The following is a 17,207-nucleotide window of genomic DNA, read 5'->3' on the forward strand; positions in this document are numbered from 1 at the left end:
ATAGAAAGAGCACCTCATGTATGGCATACTTTCTTGGCTCATGTCTTGTGTCTTGGGCCACCAAAAAGCAAAATTCGGTGGCCTTATCTACTGTTGAAGCTGAGTATGTTGTTTCTGCCTCATGTTGTGCTCATTTATTGTGGATCAAACAACAATTAATGCACTTTGGAATTGATGTAGGTTGTATCCCCATCTTTTGTGATAACACCAGTGCAATTAGTACGACCAAGAACCCGGTTCATCACAAGAGAACTAAGCACATAGATGTTAGGCATCATTTTTTGAGGGACAACTATGAGAAGGGTTTGATCACTGTGGAATTTTGTGCTACTGACAAGCAAATAGCTAACATCTTCACAAAATCTCTAAGTAGAGATCACTTTGAAAGGAACAAGTTAGAATTAGGGATGATTAAGATCACCTAAAAGGAACCAACTCTAATTCAAAACTTTGTTAGAAAAACTGGAATTTTTGTACATAATTAGATTAAATTTTGCTCGGTCTTATAATTTCATCAGTATACTCTTGTGCCATGTGCTAAAATATCTCATTAATATCTAATGATATTAACTTATTTTCTTGAAAAATTCATAATTACACAAGAGATTTCTCAGTGAAGAACCTGGTTCATCAAGATTACATGGTACGTACTCTCCACTCTGCATATTTTGAAATAATTATATTTGGATTATGATAAAATGGAGAGTCTTATTTAATCCTAACCTCCTTGAGCTTATCTGTTATAAAATGAACCGGTTTCATTCAAAAGAGTCCCTAAAATGCAATAAGTGCCTAGATTGTAGGGAGAGTCATAAACATCTCTTCAAACTAACTCCCAGTTTGATTAGACATCTAAACTTCTGAAAAAGTAGTTGTTACCCAATTAAACTCTACCTCTTTAAATCGATTAGGCCTTAGTTGTTTCTTCACTTCAAAGTCTAAGCCATCAAACAATTCTCTCTATCTTCTCTTATCTTCCAAACATACACATACTCATCTTCTCTCATACCCAAACACAGCAATGGCAAACACTTTTGAGAATCCCTCATCACCACCCAAAGATCCATACCCACTCCTTCCACCACACCCTCAATCACACCTATCTCCAATAAAGGAAGATTCAAGATGCTTGCTCGCAAAGTAGTCGCTAGAGGAGAACAAATCAAGAAAATCAATGAGAAACTGAAGGCAAGGCATGTAGATAAACCCCAAAAATCTAATGAATTATTCAAGTCTGCTACTGGGGGGAAGAAACTGTTTCTTCTGAAACAGAGCAGGTAACATCTGGTCCTAAAGTTACATCTGAAGTAATCTCTGAGGTTCCTTCAAATTTAGAAACTAGATTTGTTCTAGTACGAACTGTGGCTAGGGTAGAGATTGCTGAGCCTGAGAAGATCGGTAGTAAAAATAAAAGGAGAAAAGAAAAGGAGAGTAAGTGTGCTCGAGGTAATGTGAGGGGAATGGGAAAATGAGTGGTTGAATCTTCACCCACTCCTGTTGGTTTGACTGAAGAAACAAGAGTTGTGGAAGTATGATGTGAGGAATCGGCTGGAAAAGAATAAAGTGTGAGAGAAAAGGGCGAATTGGGTCTGGAGAAGCTGCTGAGGGGTTGGTTAGATTGGGGAAGAAGGTTAAAGAGCCCGTTCCTTCTGTGCAGCAACCCCTCGAGGACCTACTAAGAAAAGTGTCTAACAGTTATAATCCTAAAAAGAAAAGGAGTTCAGCAGTTAAAGTCCCTGGTATTGCTAGGGCAAATAAGAAAAGAAAGGTTGCCTCTTCTATCCCTGTAGAGACTCCTCCTACAGTAGGAAGAGCTACAAGGTGTTAGAAGAAGCAGAGTGAGGCTGAACTAGAAAAGGCCTAGAAGAAAGTAAGAGAAAAGTTATTGCAAAGGGAAAGAAGTAGGTGGTTAAGCCTGCTGAGGTAGTTGAAATTGAGGAGATAGACCTGGTTCTTCATGATGAAGAGAAGACAGATAAAATGGAGGTTGTGACTCCAAAAGCAAAGAAGATCAAAACTTCCACAAAGAAGTTTGTTTCAAAGACAAAGTCTGCAGGGCCCTCTACCTTGGCTAAAAGAATCAGGTCTGCCTTGAAGTCCAGAAAAGGGAAAATATTAGAAGAAGAAGAAGAAGAATAGAGTGAAGAAGAAGAAGAAGAATCTGATGCAGAGAAGAACAAGATGGTTAAGTTTGGAAAAAGAACCATCTTAAAAGGTAGACTCCTCATGAACTTGGAGGAGGAAGGCATGGTGATGCTGCTGAAAAAGTTACAATTGCAGGGTTGGAAGGACATGGTCCTTCAGATGGATAGAAATCTTGCCATAAATAAAATTGTGGAGTTCATGGCAAACTATGAGATCAAAAATGGCAGAGTCATTAGTGTGGTGAAGGAGGTAACAATGAGTTTTGATGACAAGGAATTGGGAGAAATCTTGAGTGTACATGCTGCAGGGTACAATGATTACAAGAAACTCAAATGGTCAAGTCTAGAGAATCTCCCTACTGCCCGTGCCATTACGAGGAAGTTTGGTGACAATGAAGAAGAGCTTCAGCCCAAGGCTATATACAAAAGTGAGATGAAGCTACCCCATAAAGTGTTGTTCGAATTTGTAAACAAAGTTGTGCTGCCTAGGCAGGAAAGGAGACACATTGCCACATTCATGGACTTGGTCCTTATGGAATGTCTGGACCGTGAGAGGCAAATCAATTGTCCTGGATTCATCATTCAGCTTCTCGATAGGGTTCTGACTGGCACCAAAACTCATGCCATACCTTATGGGTTCATTCTCACGGTTGTACCCGCACACTTTAAGGTACCCATCAAGAAATGGGAAGTTAGTATAAGCAAGGATCACTCTGGGGAAAACACTTTGACTGCTTGTGACTATGAAGTCCACACCACTCACAAAGAACCTGGTTCATCCAAAAACATACCTGTAAACAGCAAAGTGCGAGCCTTGGTGCAAGAAAGTGGGGCTAAGGATGCTAAAATTGAAAGGCTGAAGAAGAGGTTGGCAGAAATATAAACTGAGAGAGATGCTCTCACAGTTGAGCTTGCAAAGGGAAAAGATAAGAATGACGGCGTTCTTCATGATATGCTGAAACTGCTTCAAGCCAAGAACCAAGAACCTGGTCCTTCCCAGCCTTAAACCTTTCCTAGCCTAGTTAGTCAAACCAGTGACCCGGATGGTATTTCTTTTTTGATCTTTTTGCTCATGATCCAGTGTTTTTATTTCTCTTTATGCTTTGTGGATGACTAATATCAATGATAATCAACTGTTTTTGTGCTCTAACTATTTGTTGATGCTTCTTAGTTGACTAATATCATTAGATTGATAAATCATACTTGACTCCATGATTGCATTTGAAGTAGTCCCAGTGGCCGTGAGTAATTTCTATTGAAATCTGGTTATCTTACATAATTATGCAACTTTTTGATGATGCCAAAGGGGGAAGATAGGTTGTGCTTTTTACTTTGGACTATGATGTTTATAACCTAATGAACCTGGTCCTTGATGATTTGTGACTTTAAAATGGAAAGTGTTTTAACATTATGTTGATGTTGAGCTAAGTTGACACAGGGCCTATACGTATGAAAAGCACAGAGTTTGTCATCATCAAAAAGGGGAAATTTGTTGGCCCAAGTGAAGTTTGTTTTGATGATTGCCAAAGGAACTCAAGCATGAACCAGGTCCATACACAATGTACACAGACACGGGCAGATTCGAGCATAAGGGATGCACGTGAAAGAGATAAGCTCAAGTTGTTATATCTGATATCTCCTGATCAAAAAGGTTGCATAAATGATAAGGAGAATGACTCATTGCTCGAAGAGAACTTTATCCAAGATAAGGAAAGAGTTAGAAGTTGAAGATAACTAGAACTCTTCTACCAAGGAAAAGTATAGCATTAGAATTCTAGTTATTTCTTATTCTACTAACTCTATATATTGCATAATCTTCTCATTCTACAGGTACGCACAAACGCTGAAGTTAAACTTGAGTTGAGAGCAAAATAGCAAGGCATTTTGCAAGTAATTCTTGCGTGAGTCAAGTGTGAGAATCTGAAACTACATGAACCAGATAGAAGAACCAGTTCCAAGTGTCTGTCGTTTATTCTAGATTCATTGTAGTAGGTATTTTCAAATTGTACCTTTCAGTTTTATCTAGAGGCAATTGTATTAGGTACTCTAAGTATTCAAGTTAGAGTTAACTTGAAGTTAGAGTTAACTTGAAGTTGTCGCAATAGTTAAAAGTTGGTTGCTACAACGGGATTAGAGGTAATCCTTAGGTTTACAAAGAGTTTTGTAAATGTTGTTTTGGCTCAGTGATTTGATGAAGTGCTGAGGGAAAATCCTACTGAGTAGTAAGTCGTGGTTTTTTTACCTTTTGAGTCGAGTGTTTTCTATGTAAAAATACTTATGTTCTTTACTTTCCGCATTTACTATTTTCGCAAAAGTAGTATAAAGAACACATAGAAGAACCAGGTCCTTCAATAATCAGTGCACGCGAAAATTGGACACCACACAAATTACCCCCTGTTGTGTGGCATTGAAGTATAAAATATCACTAACTTGTGCCGAGAGAGAATGGTATCCTACGCTCATCTTGCCCGTCAATTTCAAATTATACCGGATAAATTTGACTTTTCCCATGTAACGGGCTTAATGGCGGAGGACCACAGTACTCTATCCGGGATCATTTGGTACGACAGATAAGCAAAAATTTACTACTTCCTTATCTCTTGTACTGAGATAATTTATGCCTACGAGAGTACGAAATAATAATTCTAGGATAAGTTATTTCACGATAAAGCAATAAAATAGATAATTCTAGGATTAATATAACATACCAAACAATCATAAAAAATAATTTTAATATAACTAATCTCAACATAACTAATCACAGTATAACTAAACTCGCATGCCCGGGACCAAATTATCTCTTAAAATGTGTTGTCGGCACCAAAGTATCGGTAACATAAATCTCCATAGCTGGGCTGGGGTCGTATTTTTGTCCGAGTTAAGCTAAGGTCAGCCTAGCCTCACTTTCAGCTTCATTAGGTAACTTTCGCTCCCCCCCCCCCCCCCCACACACTTTTAGGTCTAACAACTTATTGTTCTTTGCCAATGTTACTGACATTTTGGATTTTATGGTTTACATAGTTAATTTCTCAATTGTTTGGTAAGTAACTGAACCAAATGTAGTCCCCTTATTGTTTGTTAATTCAGAATAGAGGTGACTCTCTGCAAACTGCTGGATTTTGACTCTGCAAAATAGTTTTTGCTAATTCCATATGGAGAATGGACTTCAATTTCAAAGGTTGTGCTGTGTCCAGAGCGTTAAATTGTTATCAATCTTTGGAGTTGTGATTGCTGTTATTGCGCTGCTATCCCAACTACTTGCACTTCCATATGAAAATTACATTTCTGTTTTATCAAATGCTGGAAGCTCGACTATTTGGCCAGAAAAGAGATCGTATGCAAATTCAATAATAGGCTTTCATTTGAACATAAATATATATTCGATACAAGGGGAAATAAGGAATCAATCGGCTCAGCTTTTGCAGCTTAAGTCATCTGCAGCTCCTCCAGTTGGTTGGGAGAATGTGATTTCAGATACTGGTAATTCAATTTCATCTGATGTAGCCAAGACGTCCGTACCATTTAATGATAAAGGGCTAATTAAAAATCAGACAGCGGATGCCAATTCTAATTTGTTACGAGCTGCTGGTGCCTCTATATTGCAGAGTAAAAGAAGAAGAAGACCGACATCAATCTCCTACATGAACTCTTTACTGCTGCAGAATTCTATTAGTTTAGTGGTATGACTGTTGCAGATGTCAATTCTAGTCAGAGTGGAGATTAATTATCAATTCATTTTTGTTATCTAAACTGCTTGAATTGCTGGTTGTAGAGATCACAATGGCATTCTGCACGTGAACTGGAACTCCGAAATGCAAAGTTTCAGATTGAAAATTCTCAGATAATTAGAAACGTTCCAGAAGTTCATGCATCTATCTTTCGAAATTATTCCAAGTTTACGAGGTGACTGGATTTACTTTTGATTCTTAGTTACTACTTAATATCAATGTATTCATGATTTTAATGTATTGTGAGATGCTTTATCTAGGTAAGTTCTACAAACCGGTAGTTAGACCGACTATGTTGTATGGGGTTGAGTGATGGTCAGTCAAGAACTTGCATATTTAGAAGATAAATGTAACTGAAATGAGGATGTTGAGATGGATATGCGGGTACACTAGGTTGGATAAGGTTAGGATTGAGGCGGGCGAAGGTGGGCGTGGCTTCCATGGAGGACAAGATGCGAGAAGCGAGGCTTAGATGGTTCAGGTTTAGATGGTTCGGGCCTAGATGTCCCAGTTAGGAGGTTGGAACTGTTGGCTTTGGCGAGTATGAGAAGAGTAGAGGACAGCCTAAGAAGTATTGGAGAGAGATGATCAGGCAGGACATGGCGCGACTCTAGCACGACATGGCCCTTGATAGTAGAGTGTAGAGGTCGAAAATTAGGGGAGAAGGGTAGTAGGTAGTCGGTCATTTTTCTGATCTTTTCCGGGTTGTTTAGGGCTAGTCTGTTAGTATCTTGTCGTTGTTCTTTGATTGCTAGTATTATGGTTGTTTTCTAACTATCTTCCGCTTCAATTTTGTAGTATCTTGTCGTGGTTACTGCTTGTTGCTATTGCTATCGCTATTGCTGGTGCTATTGCTTTCTTCCATCTACTTTTCTGGTCCTTACATTATTATTATCATTTTCTGGCTATTGTTGTTGATATTTGATTGTTTTCTATTCATCCTCTCGAGCCGAGGGACTTTCGGCTGTTATATCTTAGTAGAGATATGAATAGGATTGCAACGCATTTATTCATCACTAAAATCTTCTCGAGTTTTCCTGCTCCTGCAATATAGTGCAAATGTAGCTATAACATTATGAATTTGGCAAGTTGGAAAGGAAGCTTGAGAAAAGTTTATCAACTGGGGACGTTGCTTCCTTAATGTGAAAATATCGAGGAAAAAAAGCAAAGGGATCTATTCACCTCCCTTCATCTTCTTAGTTCCATGATGCAGACTAAATGTATGGTTATATTCTTTTCTGCTTAGTTTTGTTTCAAGGTGACCCACCTGTTGGAGGTAGTATCCTGTGCCCAATGAATAGAGTTTTTGCATTTGTTGGTATGAGATTGTGATACATTATAACCAATTGAAAGACGTTTTCAATTTGTACTTTCATCAAGTCAACTAATCAGCCTTGGTTTTGGGAAAAGCATGCACCAGATGTTGAATTCTTTGATCCTTTTGCAGGAGCTATGAGCTGATGGAACGCCTCCTTAAAGTTTATGTTTATAGGGAAGGGGAAAAACCAATATTCCATCAGCCATATCAACGAGGTATTTACGCTTCTGAAGGGTGGTTTATGAAACTGATGGAGAAAAACAAACAATTTCTTGTGAAAGATCCCAAAAGGGCTCACTTATTTTATTTGCCTTTTAGTTCTCTGAGGCTAAGACAAGCTCTTTCAGAGCAAAATTTTACTCATCAGAAAGATTTGGAAAATCATCTCAGCAATTACATTGGAAGAATTTCTAGAAAATATCATTTCTGGAATAGAAGCAAAGGGGTTGATAATTTTTTTGCTGCTTGTCATGATTGGGTATGGTTTTTCTTGAGCTCTATCCCATTATGATTGTTGCATTAGATGGTGTTTTGGCAGTTAATTGTGTCAATCTACTCATTCTGCCCGGAAACCTCTTTCTGACAACTTTAGGAAAGCAAATTAAAACAGTAAGGGAGTTTTTTTTTTTCTTTTTAATAAAACGTTAGTTGTATAAAGATATAGTTTTGTTTTTGATTCTTTCATTTCTTTGGAAAAAGGTAGAATGTTGAAGAATCATAGGACATTTTCTGAATCTGCAACTTGGACGGTGTCCTTTTTTACAAATCTGGAGTACTGTCAGGTGGCAATCTATCATTCTTTTTCTAAAAGTAAAAGCACATTATAGGCACCCCGACTCACGAGGAAGAGCATGGAAACTTGTGTTAGAGCTCTCTGCAATTCAAATATAGCTGGAGGCTTCAAGATAGGGAAGGATGTCTCTCTTCCAGTAACTTATGTTCGTTCAGCTGAAAACCCGCTCAAAGATCTGGGAGGAAATCCTCCTTCAGCAAGACCTGTCCTTGTCTTTTTTGCTGGAGGCATTCATGGTTATCTTATTGCAACATTGGAGTGACAAAGAACCTGATATGAAGATTTTTGGACCTATGCCTCGTGATACTGAAGGTAAAACTGAATATAGAAAACTTATGAAAAGCAGCAAATATTGCATCTGTGCCAGGGGTTATGAAGTACATACTCCAAGAGTTGTGGAGTCCATACACTATGAGTGTGTACCTGTGATCATATCAGATAATTATGTGCCACCTTTCTTTGAGGTTTTCGACTGGGAATCATTTTCTGTCTTTGTTTTGGAGAAAGATGTTCCAGACTTGAGAAACATTCTTCTCTCAATTCCTGAGGAGAAGTACATGGAGATGCAGCGTAGGCTGAAGATCGTTCAACAGTATTTCCTTTGGCACAAAAATCCTGTAAAGTATGACTTGTTTCACATGATCCTTCACTCAATTTGGTATAACAGAGTATTTCAGGTAAAATCTGAATAAGGATGTCAAAGGGCTTGAGGATTTTTGATATGGAGGGACATCGGTAGGAGCAAATCCCGATAAAGGACTTCGCATAGAGTAGAGCAGAGGAAACACACATATCCCAGATGATTTGAACGCTTGAAAGATCATATTCTGTTCTATGCGTGAAACTGCCTGGTAACTGCTTAAGCTTTAATTAGTTGCTATTGTTGGCGAGCTGAACGTAGCAGTGTTGATACCTGATAGTATCGTTCTTCTTTGCAGCCTCGTGTATACTTGTCTAATGCTCTAATAATTTACCTATTGTTGCCATTTACCTATAGAAGAACTTCCTAGCTATCTTCCTAATGCATTTTCCATACTCGCCACATTTCTCTCAAGTGGATTGACACTGAAATTCTTTGCTAGCCTGACAGTTCATTTGATTCATTTTCTTTTCTCTTTTTCTTAATCTTGTTCTTGCGTTAGTGCATTGTAGAGCCGTTGGCCTTAAAGTATCGCAATGGAATTTATGATCCTTTTTTCCCTTCTCTATGTGAAAGTGGAATTGATGATCCGATGCATTATAAGAAATTTTGCTAATTTACAAACATCGTAGCGAGATTTCTTTAAATGGCTTTTCAGTTTTCTTTGGTCTGATCAAGATCAGTAGCAAGATAATTTTGGGCATTAATATTGTTTTTTATCCTTATACTATTCTACTACTGCACCAAACAGGCTCTAAAGGAACATTAGTAACTGGTTTTGCTAGTTGAAGCTTCCTGGTTATCATTGTACTTCAAATTTTTAGGGGAAAGCTTAAAGCGAAAATACAACACGAATTAAATTAATACTCTTTTTTCTGGTGTTCTTTCATTGGGTAATTTTGGTAGAAAACAAATAATTTTTTTCCTTTTAGAAAACGATGGTTTACAATAGTAATTTATAGCATTAAACTAATCATCACAAATAACTTTTATATATTACAATATGAATCATTTTTATTATTAAATGACAGGTTGAAAAATGCACTTGGACAAAAGAAAGAGCATTTCTACAAAGTATTGGAAGAAGAATTAACGTGGATAGCATTAAATCGTTCTCCTTAGAGAGATTCCATTTACTGGGAGTTTAAAAAGGTTTCAATAGATCATCTTGACATAAAAATTAGATTAGTGAAAGTAATACTAATTCCCCTAAAATTTAATTCAGATCTCTCTCACCAAAAGTTTTATACTATTCTAAGTAATAAATCCTCTAATAGGGACAGTAAAAACTCGAGACAAATATATGCAACTGTAGTTTGATCAGTCGTTTTTAGCCACCATATATTACTAAACTAAGATTTTCAAAGTCCCATGAATGTTAGATGATCAACCCGAAGATAACAATTAGGAAGAAAAAGTAGGTAGCACAACATAGTTGTATTTGCACTTATCCCTTCTCATATTGAGCAAATGAACTAACCAATTAAAACCAAAATTTTACATTCTAGAAAGAATAAAAGAAGCAAATACTCCACTATATATGCATGCCTTTCCCAGAGCCTGACTTGCATTACAAAGTATAGCATTTTTAGATATAATTAACTCCTAGCTAGCTAGAAATGGAAATGAAATACCTGACCCTAATGCTAACAATGATGACAGCTATGGCTATATTTGAAGGGGAATTGAGTATGGCCAATCTGATGGAGGTGAAATGTATACAAGTTTGCATGAACGAATGCAAGATAACTGGTATAGCAACTGCTGCCTGTCTTAAATTCTGCCCACTTCACTGCGTTCCACCTACGCCTCCTTCTGAAGTCCGCTATTGCAATCTCCGATGCATTCTTGGACATTGTGTTGACTACAAGAATGGTATTTCATCCGTTCCTTTTTACTTGTCATGTTTAACTTGGATAATATTGTTGTCAAAAGTTAGTACGTCATTTTACGTCTAGTGTGAAATATGTACACATTGTTTGCAAGTACAAATGACTGCATTTGTATGCACATAACACATCCATCCACAGAGCTAGACTATGACCGAACCCAGAAGTTTTGATCGAAATTAAATTATGTGTTTATCTTGGGAAATTCATTGAATATATATAAATTATTACATATTGTTTTAGTTTGACTTGACACAAACTTTAATAAATAAATAAAGACTTTTGAAATATGCGGTCTTAAATAAGTCATAGCATTTGTGTGACAGTAAAACTTTTGAAACTTGTGGTCTGAAACCTGCCATAACATTTGTGTGGCTTTAAATGCTTCCTATTAAGGAAATATTGAAAGGTGTTAATCTTTTTGGAACAGACTAATAAGGAGATAGTGTCAATCTTTTTTAGACATGTGAAATATTAATTTAGAATTCAGTAACTTAACAGTACTAGAACCCTAAACCTATAAACTTCAAATCCTGGCTCTCTGTTCATCGTTTGGAAATATTATGTGAAGCCAAAAGTGGATACTTTCTCCAGCATTTTCTACAGTTAATCTATTTGAACAAACTTGAACAAGTTTCTGGACAAGCTTGTTGGACATGAAGAATAGTTCTCCACATCAATATAATGACTTTTTAGGAAAAATAGTATCCCGACGATGAATTTTTCTTGAATTTTTGAAATATTATATTTTGCTGACAATTTTTTTATGTAGTTTTATTTTCTATAAATGAATTTTCATCTCTTCAATTTGGTGCTTATATATCATTGCAGATGAAGAGAGACTGGAGGGCTGCGTCTCCAGCTGCCGGAAGAATGATCATTGCTAAATTTCTAGTTCTATAATGACACAGCTTACCCACACAAAAAAATGCCTCATAATTCTAGTCCTCTATTTCTGTTTATTTTTCTTTTAATTAGTGAGTTTCAGCTTTCAATTCTGTCTAAAGAATTTGGATCATATGATACAGACGTTATATAACTGCAGATTTTATTTGGTGGGAGTTCCAGTGAGAATATTTGCTAATAGTTTTTTCAAATTTGTTAAATTAATGGATCGATAGAAAACGATCAGTTATAAGTTTGTGATATTAAGCTGTTGCTACATTGTAACATATGCAAGTCTACACCAAATATCAAAAGGGTCTTAATTCAGAACATTTATTCTTAGTTGCGCGCGCAACTCATAAGATGAAGTCATTCTTGACCCTAATTACTTGCTTAAGACTAATCTAAAGCAACTGCAAAATAGTTCTTTAGGGATGCTACACCTGTTCTAATGATCCAATTTTATATTTAAGAAGTTAAGCTTATTACTGAAAATTCTCTTTAGCAAAATACAAAATTGGCTGGTTGGTTGAAACTAATTGCATTGGCTAACCGAAAAATATATAAAATATGAATATTTTTTGTATATAATATATACACATATATAAAAAAAATTATTTATTATGTCAGCTATAAATATACATTTCTCAATTATTTACCTAATGCAAGAAAACAAAGGTTAATAAATTATCCCATTCTTTAGCCAATACCGAAAAAGTAATGAAGAACAAGCATATATATGATCCATCTCTACTCTTCAATAACAAAATAAAGTCTTCCACTTGGTCCTAATAGGCCCGTGCCCCCCATATTAGGCTTTAATTTCTTGGTCTAATATGTTGTTTACTTTTACTTGTTCATTATATTAAAAAAAGATATGCGGTTAAATGAGTGTAGTTAATTTTATGAAACCTTTAACACACTATTTCTCAAATTAAATATGATAATTATAATTTTTGTTCTGTTACTTCAGTGTCAAAATTTGATAACATCAGTAGGAAAGTATAACGTTAAATTGCATTTATAGGAGTGCAATTAGCTTGTTTCTCTGAAATTGTAGAAATTATGCATCCATTCTTAATACGAGCAGAATAAACGAATGATACTTTTAAAACTTGACTCGATAAAGAAAAAAACATTACATTATCGACCTCTGCGAAAATAGCAGAGAGAAAACTAACATTCACTTTATGTTTCTTAAAACAGATATACAATAAACAAATATAAAAATAGCTTTCAAAAGAAGAGGATTAATTTATTCTAATTGAGAACTCAACATACTTGTTACTACGTTAATAAAAAAATTGAAAAAAAAATAACAGATCTTTTTATACTAGTAAAGCAGTTCAGCACTTGTAAAATCCAAATAATTTTAATTAAACCGCAGCTTCTCTTAACAGTGATATTAAAACTTTATCATATCTACTATTTCAAAATATTTTTCAGATGAACCTCACTTCCAACAAGCGCTGACTACTGCAATATCGGACATCATTTTTTAAACTCCCTATGAAGATTTCTAGGTGTTATTTATATTTGGAGAAATTATATCATGTAACTCTTATAGTCAGTTGACTAATATCAGATAAATAACACCTCATTTCTACTTTCATTAAAAAAAAACAATGATCTCAATTTGCCTCGAAGCTTCAAAGGAATATGCGTCAATAGCTTCATTTATTTTCGAATTGTTGCATAAGAATAATTAGTTATGTGTGTCATATAATTTAGGGAACTTTACATAACTGTCACAATTTAAAAAGAAATATAACAAATTCGTAGCATGAAATCCAATATTACAGTTGTGGCAGAAAAATATTTATATTTGTAGCACACAATTCAATTAAAATAGGAATATTAATTATTAATCTCTAAACATAAGCAATTTGAATGGAAAGTCAATAATTCTCTGTACAAAAATCATGCCTTTTTTTCTCTTTATCTATTAGCTTTCCTTCTTTTTCTTTGTCTTCTTAATTTTATTTTCTGCCGAATCCAATATATTTTCTAAATTTGTTCCATTCGTTTTCTTTTTAATTATCTTTCTTAAGCTTTTCTCTTCCTTCTTTCTTCCTTTCTTAATATAAAGATCTTACTTCGATAATAATATACGTTAATATATACAAAACATATATAAAAAATATATATATTGAATTAATACATATAAAATATACAAAAAATATACATAAAAATACATCTTTAATTAAGATGACACTTAGACATGTGAAATATACATAAAAAATATATCTTAAATTTAATTAAGATGGCATATAAATATACAAAATATATATAAAAAAAATACATCCTGAATTAAAATGGCACTTGACATATAAAATATATTTGAAATATACATTAAAAATATATCTTAAAATAAGATGGCACTTCACAAATAAATATACAAAAATTATATACATGAAAATACATTTTGAATTAAAGTGATACTTGATATACAAAGTATAAAAGACGTATAAATCAATACATCTTGAATTTATGTGGCATTCGCATATGCATAAGATTTTAAAAAATGGAGCGAAAAAGATGAATGTTGGGCTTAATTTTGGTAATATGCTAATAATGAAAAAAAAGTGCTCTTTATGAAATAAACAATAAATGATGTTATTTTTTTAAATAATAGTTAAAAAAGGATCAAGTATGTAAGAAATTTTATACTACTTTAGTCTATGAATGCTGCCCAAGATAACAAAGGCGGTGAAAGTGGATCCATTAGAAAGAGAAGTAGGCTCAAATATCCGCCAAAGAACCTGTCAAATGACATTTGGGACCCTGGCTAAGATAAGGCTAATATGGATATAAAATGGGGAGCACTCTGAAACCTCTTTAATTTGATTTAGATCTTGTCGGAGCACTCTGAAACCTCCCTCCATTCTTGTTTTCCTTTTTTAGTTCATTTTCCTTGTATCCGATATTGTTTGTCGTTGGAATCAATCTCTATCTTCTTCAGTAAATATGGATCCATTACAGACACCCAGATGCTGCAATTACATAACAAATTGCTACACCTGTTCTGATATATCCCGCAATTAATTACACAAACTAAGGGCATTAGGTTCCAAATAACTACATTGGATTGTTAGTTAATTTTGGATCTTGTTGCTTGAATTCGACGTATACTAATTATCCTACTGAAGTGGGAATGCTGCACTGTGCTCATTGGTTTAAACTTTAAACCTCATTAAAGCTATTAAAGCTAAAAAACCAAGGAAATATAAACACTGATCCGAGGTTGGTAATAGAATTAACCTGAACCAACTTTGTTCTTTTTTTTGTAACCCGCTGAATGATCAGTTACTAATAAAACGGGTAATGCATTGGAAGGGGGGAAAAGGGAATGGATTAGAAGAAGTTGAACCTAATAGTATATTTTTCTAAGATATCATGGAAGGATAAGGCTTATCAACACACTATACAAAAAGTCAAAAAGTGTCTCGCATATATATATTTTACAGTTTTTCCTTTTGCATTTCTTGGATATGTTTAGTATGGGTACATAGGTCGGATTGATTCGCATTTTTCAATTATCAAACTAAACCAATGGTGTCGAGTTTTTAAATTTATAAACCAAACCAAACCAATAAAGTCGGGGTTTTCAATCTCGTTTTTTCTCAGATTTTTTCGGATTTTCGGATTTTTTTCTGCAAAGTCTTCGTAGCATAAAATATGTAACTTGTACTCTAAATATTTTTTAAGTCCTAGTAAAATACAACTATTTAATGTATTTTCCAAGAAACTAACACAATAATATGGTCATAGCATTATACTAAAATATGAAAGTACAAGAGGGGGTGAATTGTACCCTGTTAAAAAATTTCTAGTCGACTATGGTATGCACTTAGTCGACTGATGCGGAGACAGCCTACACAATATTATTAGTACTTCGATTCAATCAAATACTAATCTGAACAAACAGTAATTGCTTATAATAACATATAAAAGCAGTAAGGTAATTGACACCATGATTTTTATACTAGTTCGGAACCAATGTGGTATCCTACTCCAGTTTCCTTGGGTTGCAAGGATGTTATCACCTGATCTCTTTATAATATGAGTTGTGTACATCTTGTGTGATTTTTAACTTTCACCACCAACGTTTACAAGGTTAGTTTTTACTCGCTCACTAACAACGAACAAGGGTTGGTTTTAACACGCTCACCAACAACGCAAAAGGTTGGTTTTTACTCGCTCACCAACAACGACTCTTTGGTTTTCACTCGCTCACCAAAGTAACGAATAATGACACAACCTCTAAGGACACACTGCCTCTCCAATACTTTTCAGTCTCTCTTCACTCTTTTGTGTACACAGTAAATCTATTAAAAGTAAATTTCAATACTTGTTAAGAGTAGAATAAAGAACTTGTAGTTGGATAGTGGAGTTGCCCCGAGGGTAACCTCATAATAGATCGGGCTCGAGCTCGAAAATAGAACATCAAGCCTAGAGATCGAAGTGTTCATTGAGATCGAGGCCAGCAACAATCGAGATCAAGCATGACTGACGTCGAGTAAGGCGTAATAACGGAATGGTGAGATATCAGTAATCGGTCGAAGATCACGGCAGAAATTCCGGAACAGATCAAATCAAAGCAGTTATTAGTGTCAATCATGGGATCTACTTCCGTTATTAGAGTTGTACCTTATTTAGGATTCCTCTATTATATAAAGAGGGATCTCATTTACTTGTAAGGAGAAGAATCATTATTCACTGATAAGAATATACATATACGCTGCTTTCTTTGTTTTACTTATTGTTCATCATTGTTCATCGTTGTTTGTTCCATCATCTACTGTTCTTATTAACTAACCTCGAGACTATCTCGAATCGAGGTTGAGGTATTGTTTGCAAATCGGTTTGATTTATTTTATTATCCAATTTATCTATTTAATTTGTTATTTATCAATTGGTACTGGGTTAAATCATATATCCTTAAAACCACAATATAAGTTTAATTGTTACTCAATTTTTAGGGTAAACAGTTTGGCACCCACCGTGGACAATTCAACAGTATCCAAGGCTTCTTTACAATCAACCTCGAATACTGGAGGGCATCACCCTCGGATGTTACACTTTTGAGGAAAATACTTCGTGTCAAAGGGTCTTGATAGGAAAACTTTGTATTGGGCCAAACGGTCGAATGAACCGTATCCATATAGAGTAGTCGAGCCCTGATGGAAAAATATGTACGCATGTATAAATTATACAAATAAGCATTCTCTCTATATCAAACATCTTGTGTCTCAAAGAAAATTTTCTACTATACACGCTCCATACTTATGATTTTGTGAGAAATGGCTCAAGAGGCAAGTGCAAATATACCTCGTACACTCGGGGACTGTCGTCAACGATCGACATATTCGAGTAATCTAAACTCAAATTCATAAGACCTCAAAGAGGCACCCCTCGATCTATAGGCCAAGGCCATCATTCTCGGGGACTAAGTTCGAAGTGTTTTTGGAAAATAAGCCCAATAGGCATACCCAAAGGCTACGGCCAAATTAAGGCGGCTCGGAGACGTCCGAATCCCGCAATAAAAATAGGCCTTCAAATTCTTTGAAAAAACGGTTAAAAAAGGCTACCCTCGGCAAGTAATCAAAAGGGCTTTGATAAAATCAGCCCTCAAAAAACCTTAAGAGGTATCAAATTATCTTAACACAAACGTGCTAAGGCGTAAAAAGCAAAGGGGTTTCAATCGACATCGAACCCTCAAAAAACCCAATGGGTAAAGAATACGTGATAAGGCATAAAGAAATTTTTTACTAAGTCTTCTAAGCCAAAAAAGGAAAACAATAGCCATC

General features: G+C 35.2%; 1 protein-coding gene and 1 pseudogene across 1 annotated transcript; both read left to right on the forward strand.

Annotated features, from left to right (window-relative positions):
* Positions 1–5,083: 5,083 nt before the first annotated feature.
* Positions 5,084–9,184, forward strand: LOC104089755 (probable glycosyltransferase At3g07620; annotated as a pseudogene).
* Positions 9,185–10,162: 978 nt separating this feature from the next.
* On the forward strand, positions 10,163–11,573 carry LOC104089756 (protein TAP1-like). The gene is made up of 2 exons (XM_009594724.4): positions 10,163–10,498; positions 11,344–11,573. Exons 1-2 carry the CDS (start codon positions 10,243–10,245, stop codon positions 11,397–11,399), a joined length of 312 nt encoding a protein of 103 aa, XP_009593019.1. The 5' UTR covers positions 10,163–10,242; the 3' UTR covers positions 11,400–11,573.
* Positions 11,574–17,207: the final 5,634 nt, after the last annotated feature.

This window comes from Nicotiana tomentosiformis, chromosome 6 (genome assembly GCF_000390325.3).
Source record: "Nicotiana tomentosiformis chromosome 6, ASM39032v3, whole genome shotgun sequence".
Lineage (NCBI taxonomy): Eukaryota > Viridiplantae > Streptophyta > Magnoliopsida > Solanales > Solanaceae > Nicotiana > Nicotiana tomentosiformis.

Excerpts from the sequence above, each read along its gene's own strand:
- LOC104089756 (XM_009594724.4), top strand. The coding sequence starts at position 10,243 with ATGGAAATGAAATACCTGACCCTAATGCTAACAATGATGACAGCTATG. Across the intron at positions 10,499-11,343 it reads TTGTGTTGACTACAAGAATG|ATGAAGAGAGACTGGAGGGC; the intron begins GTATTTCATCCG and ends ATATCATTGCAG.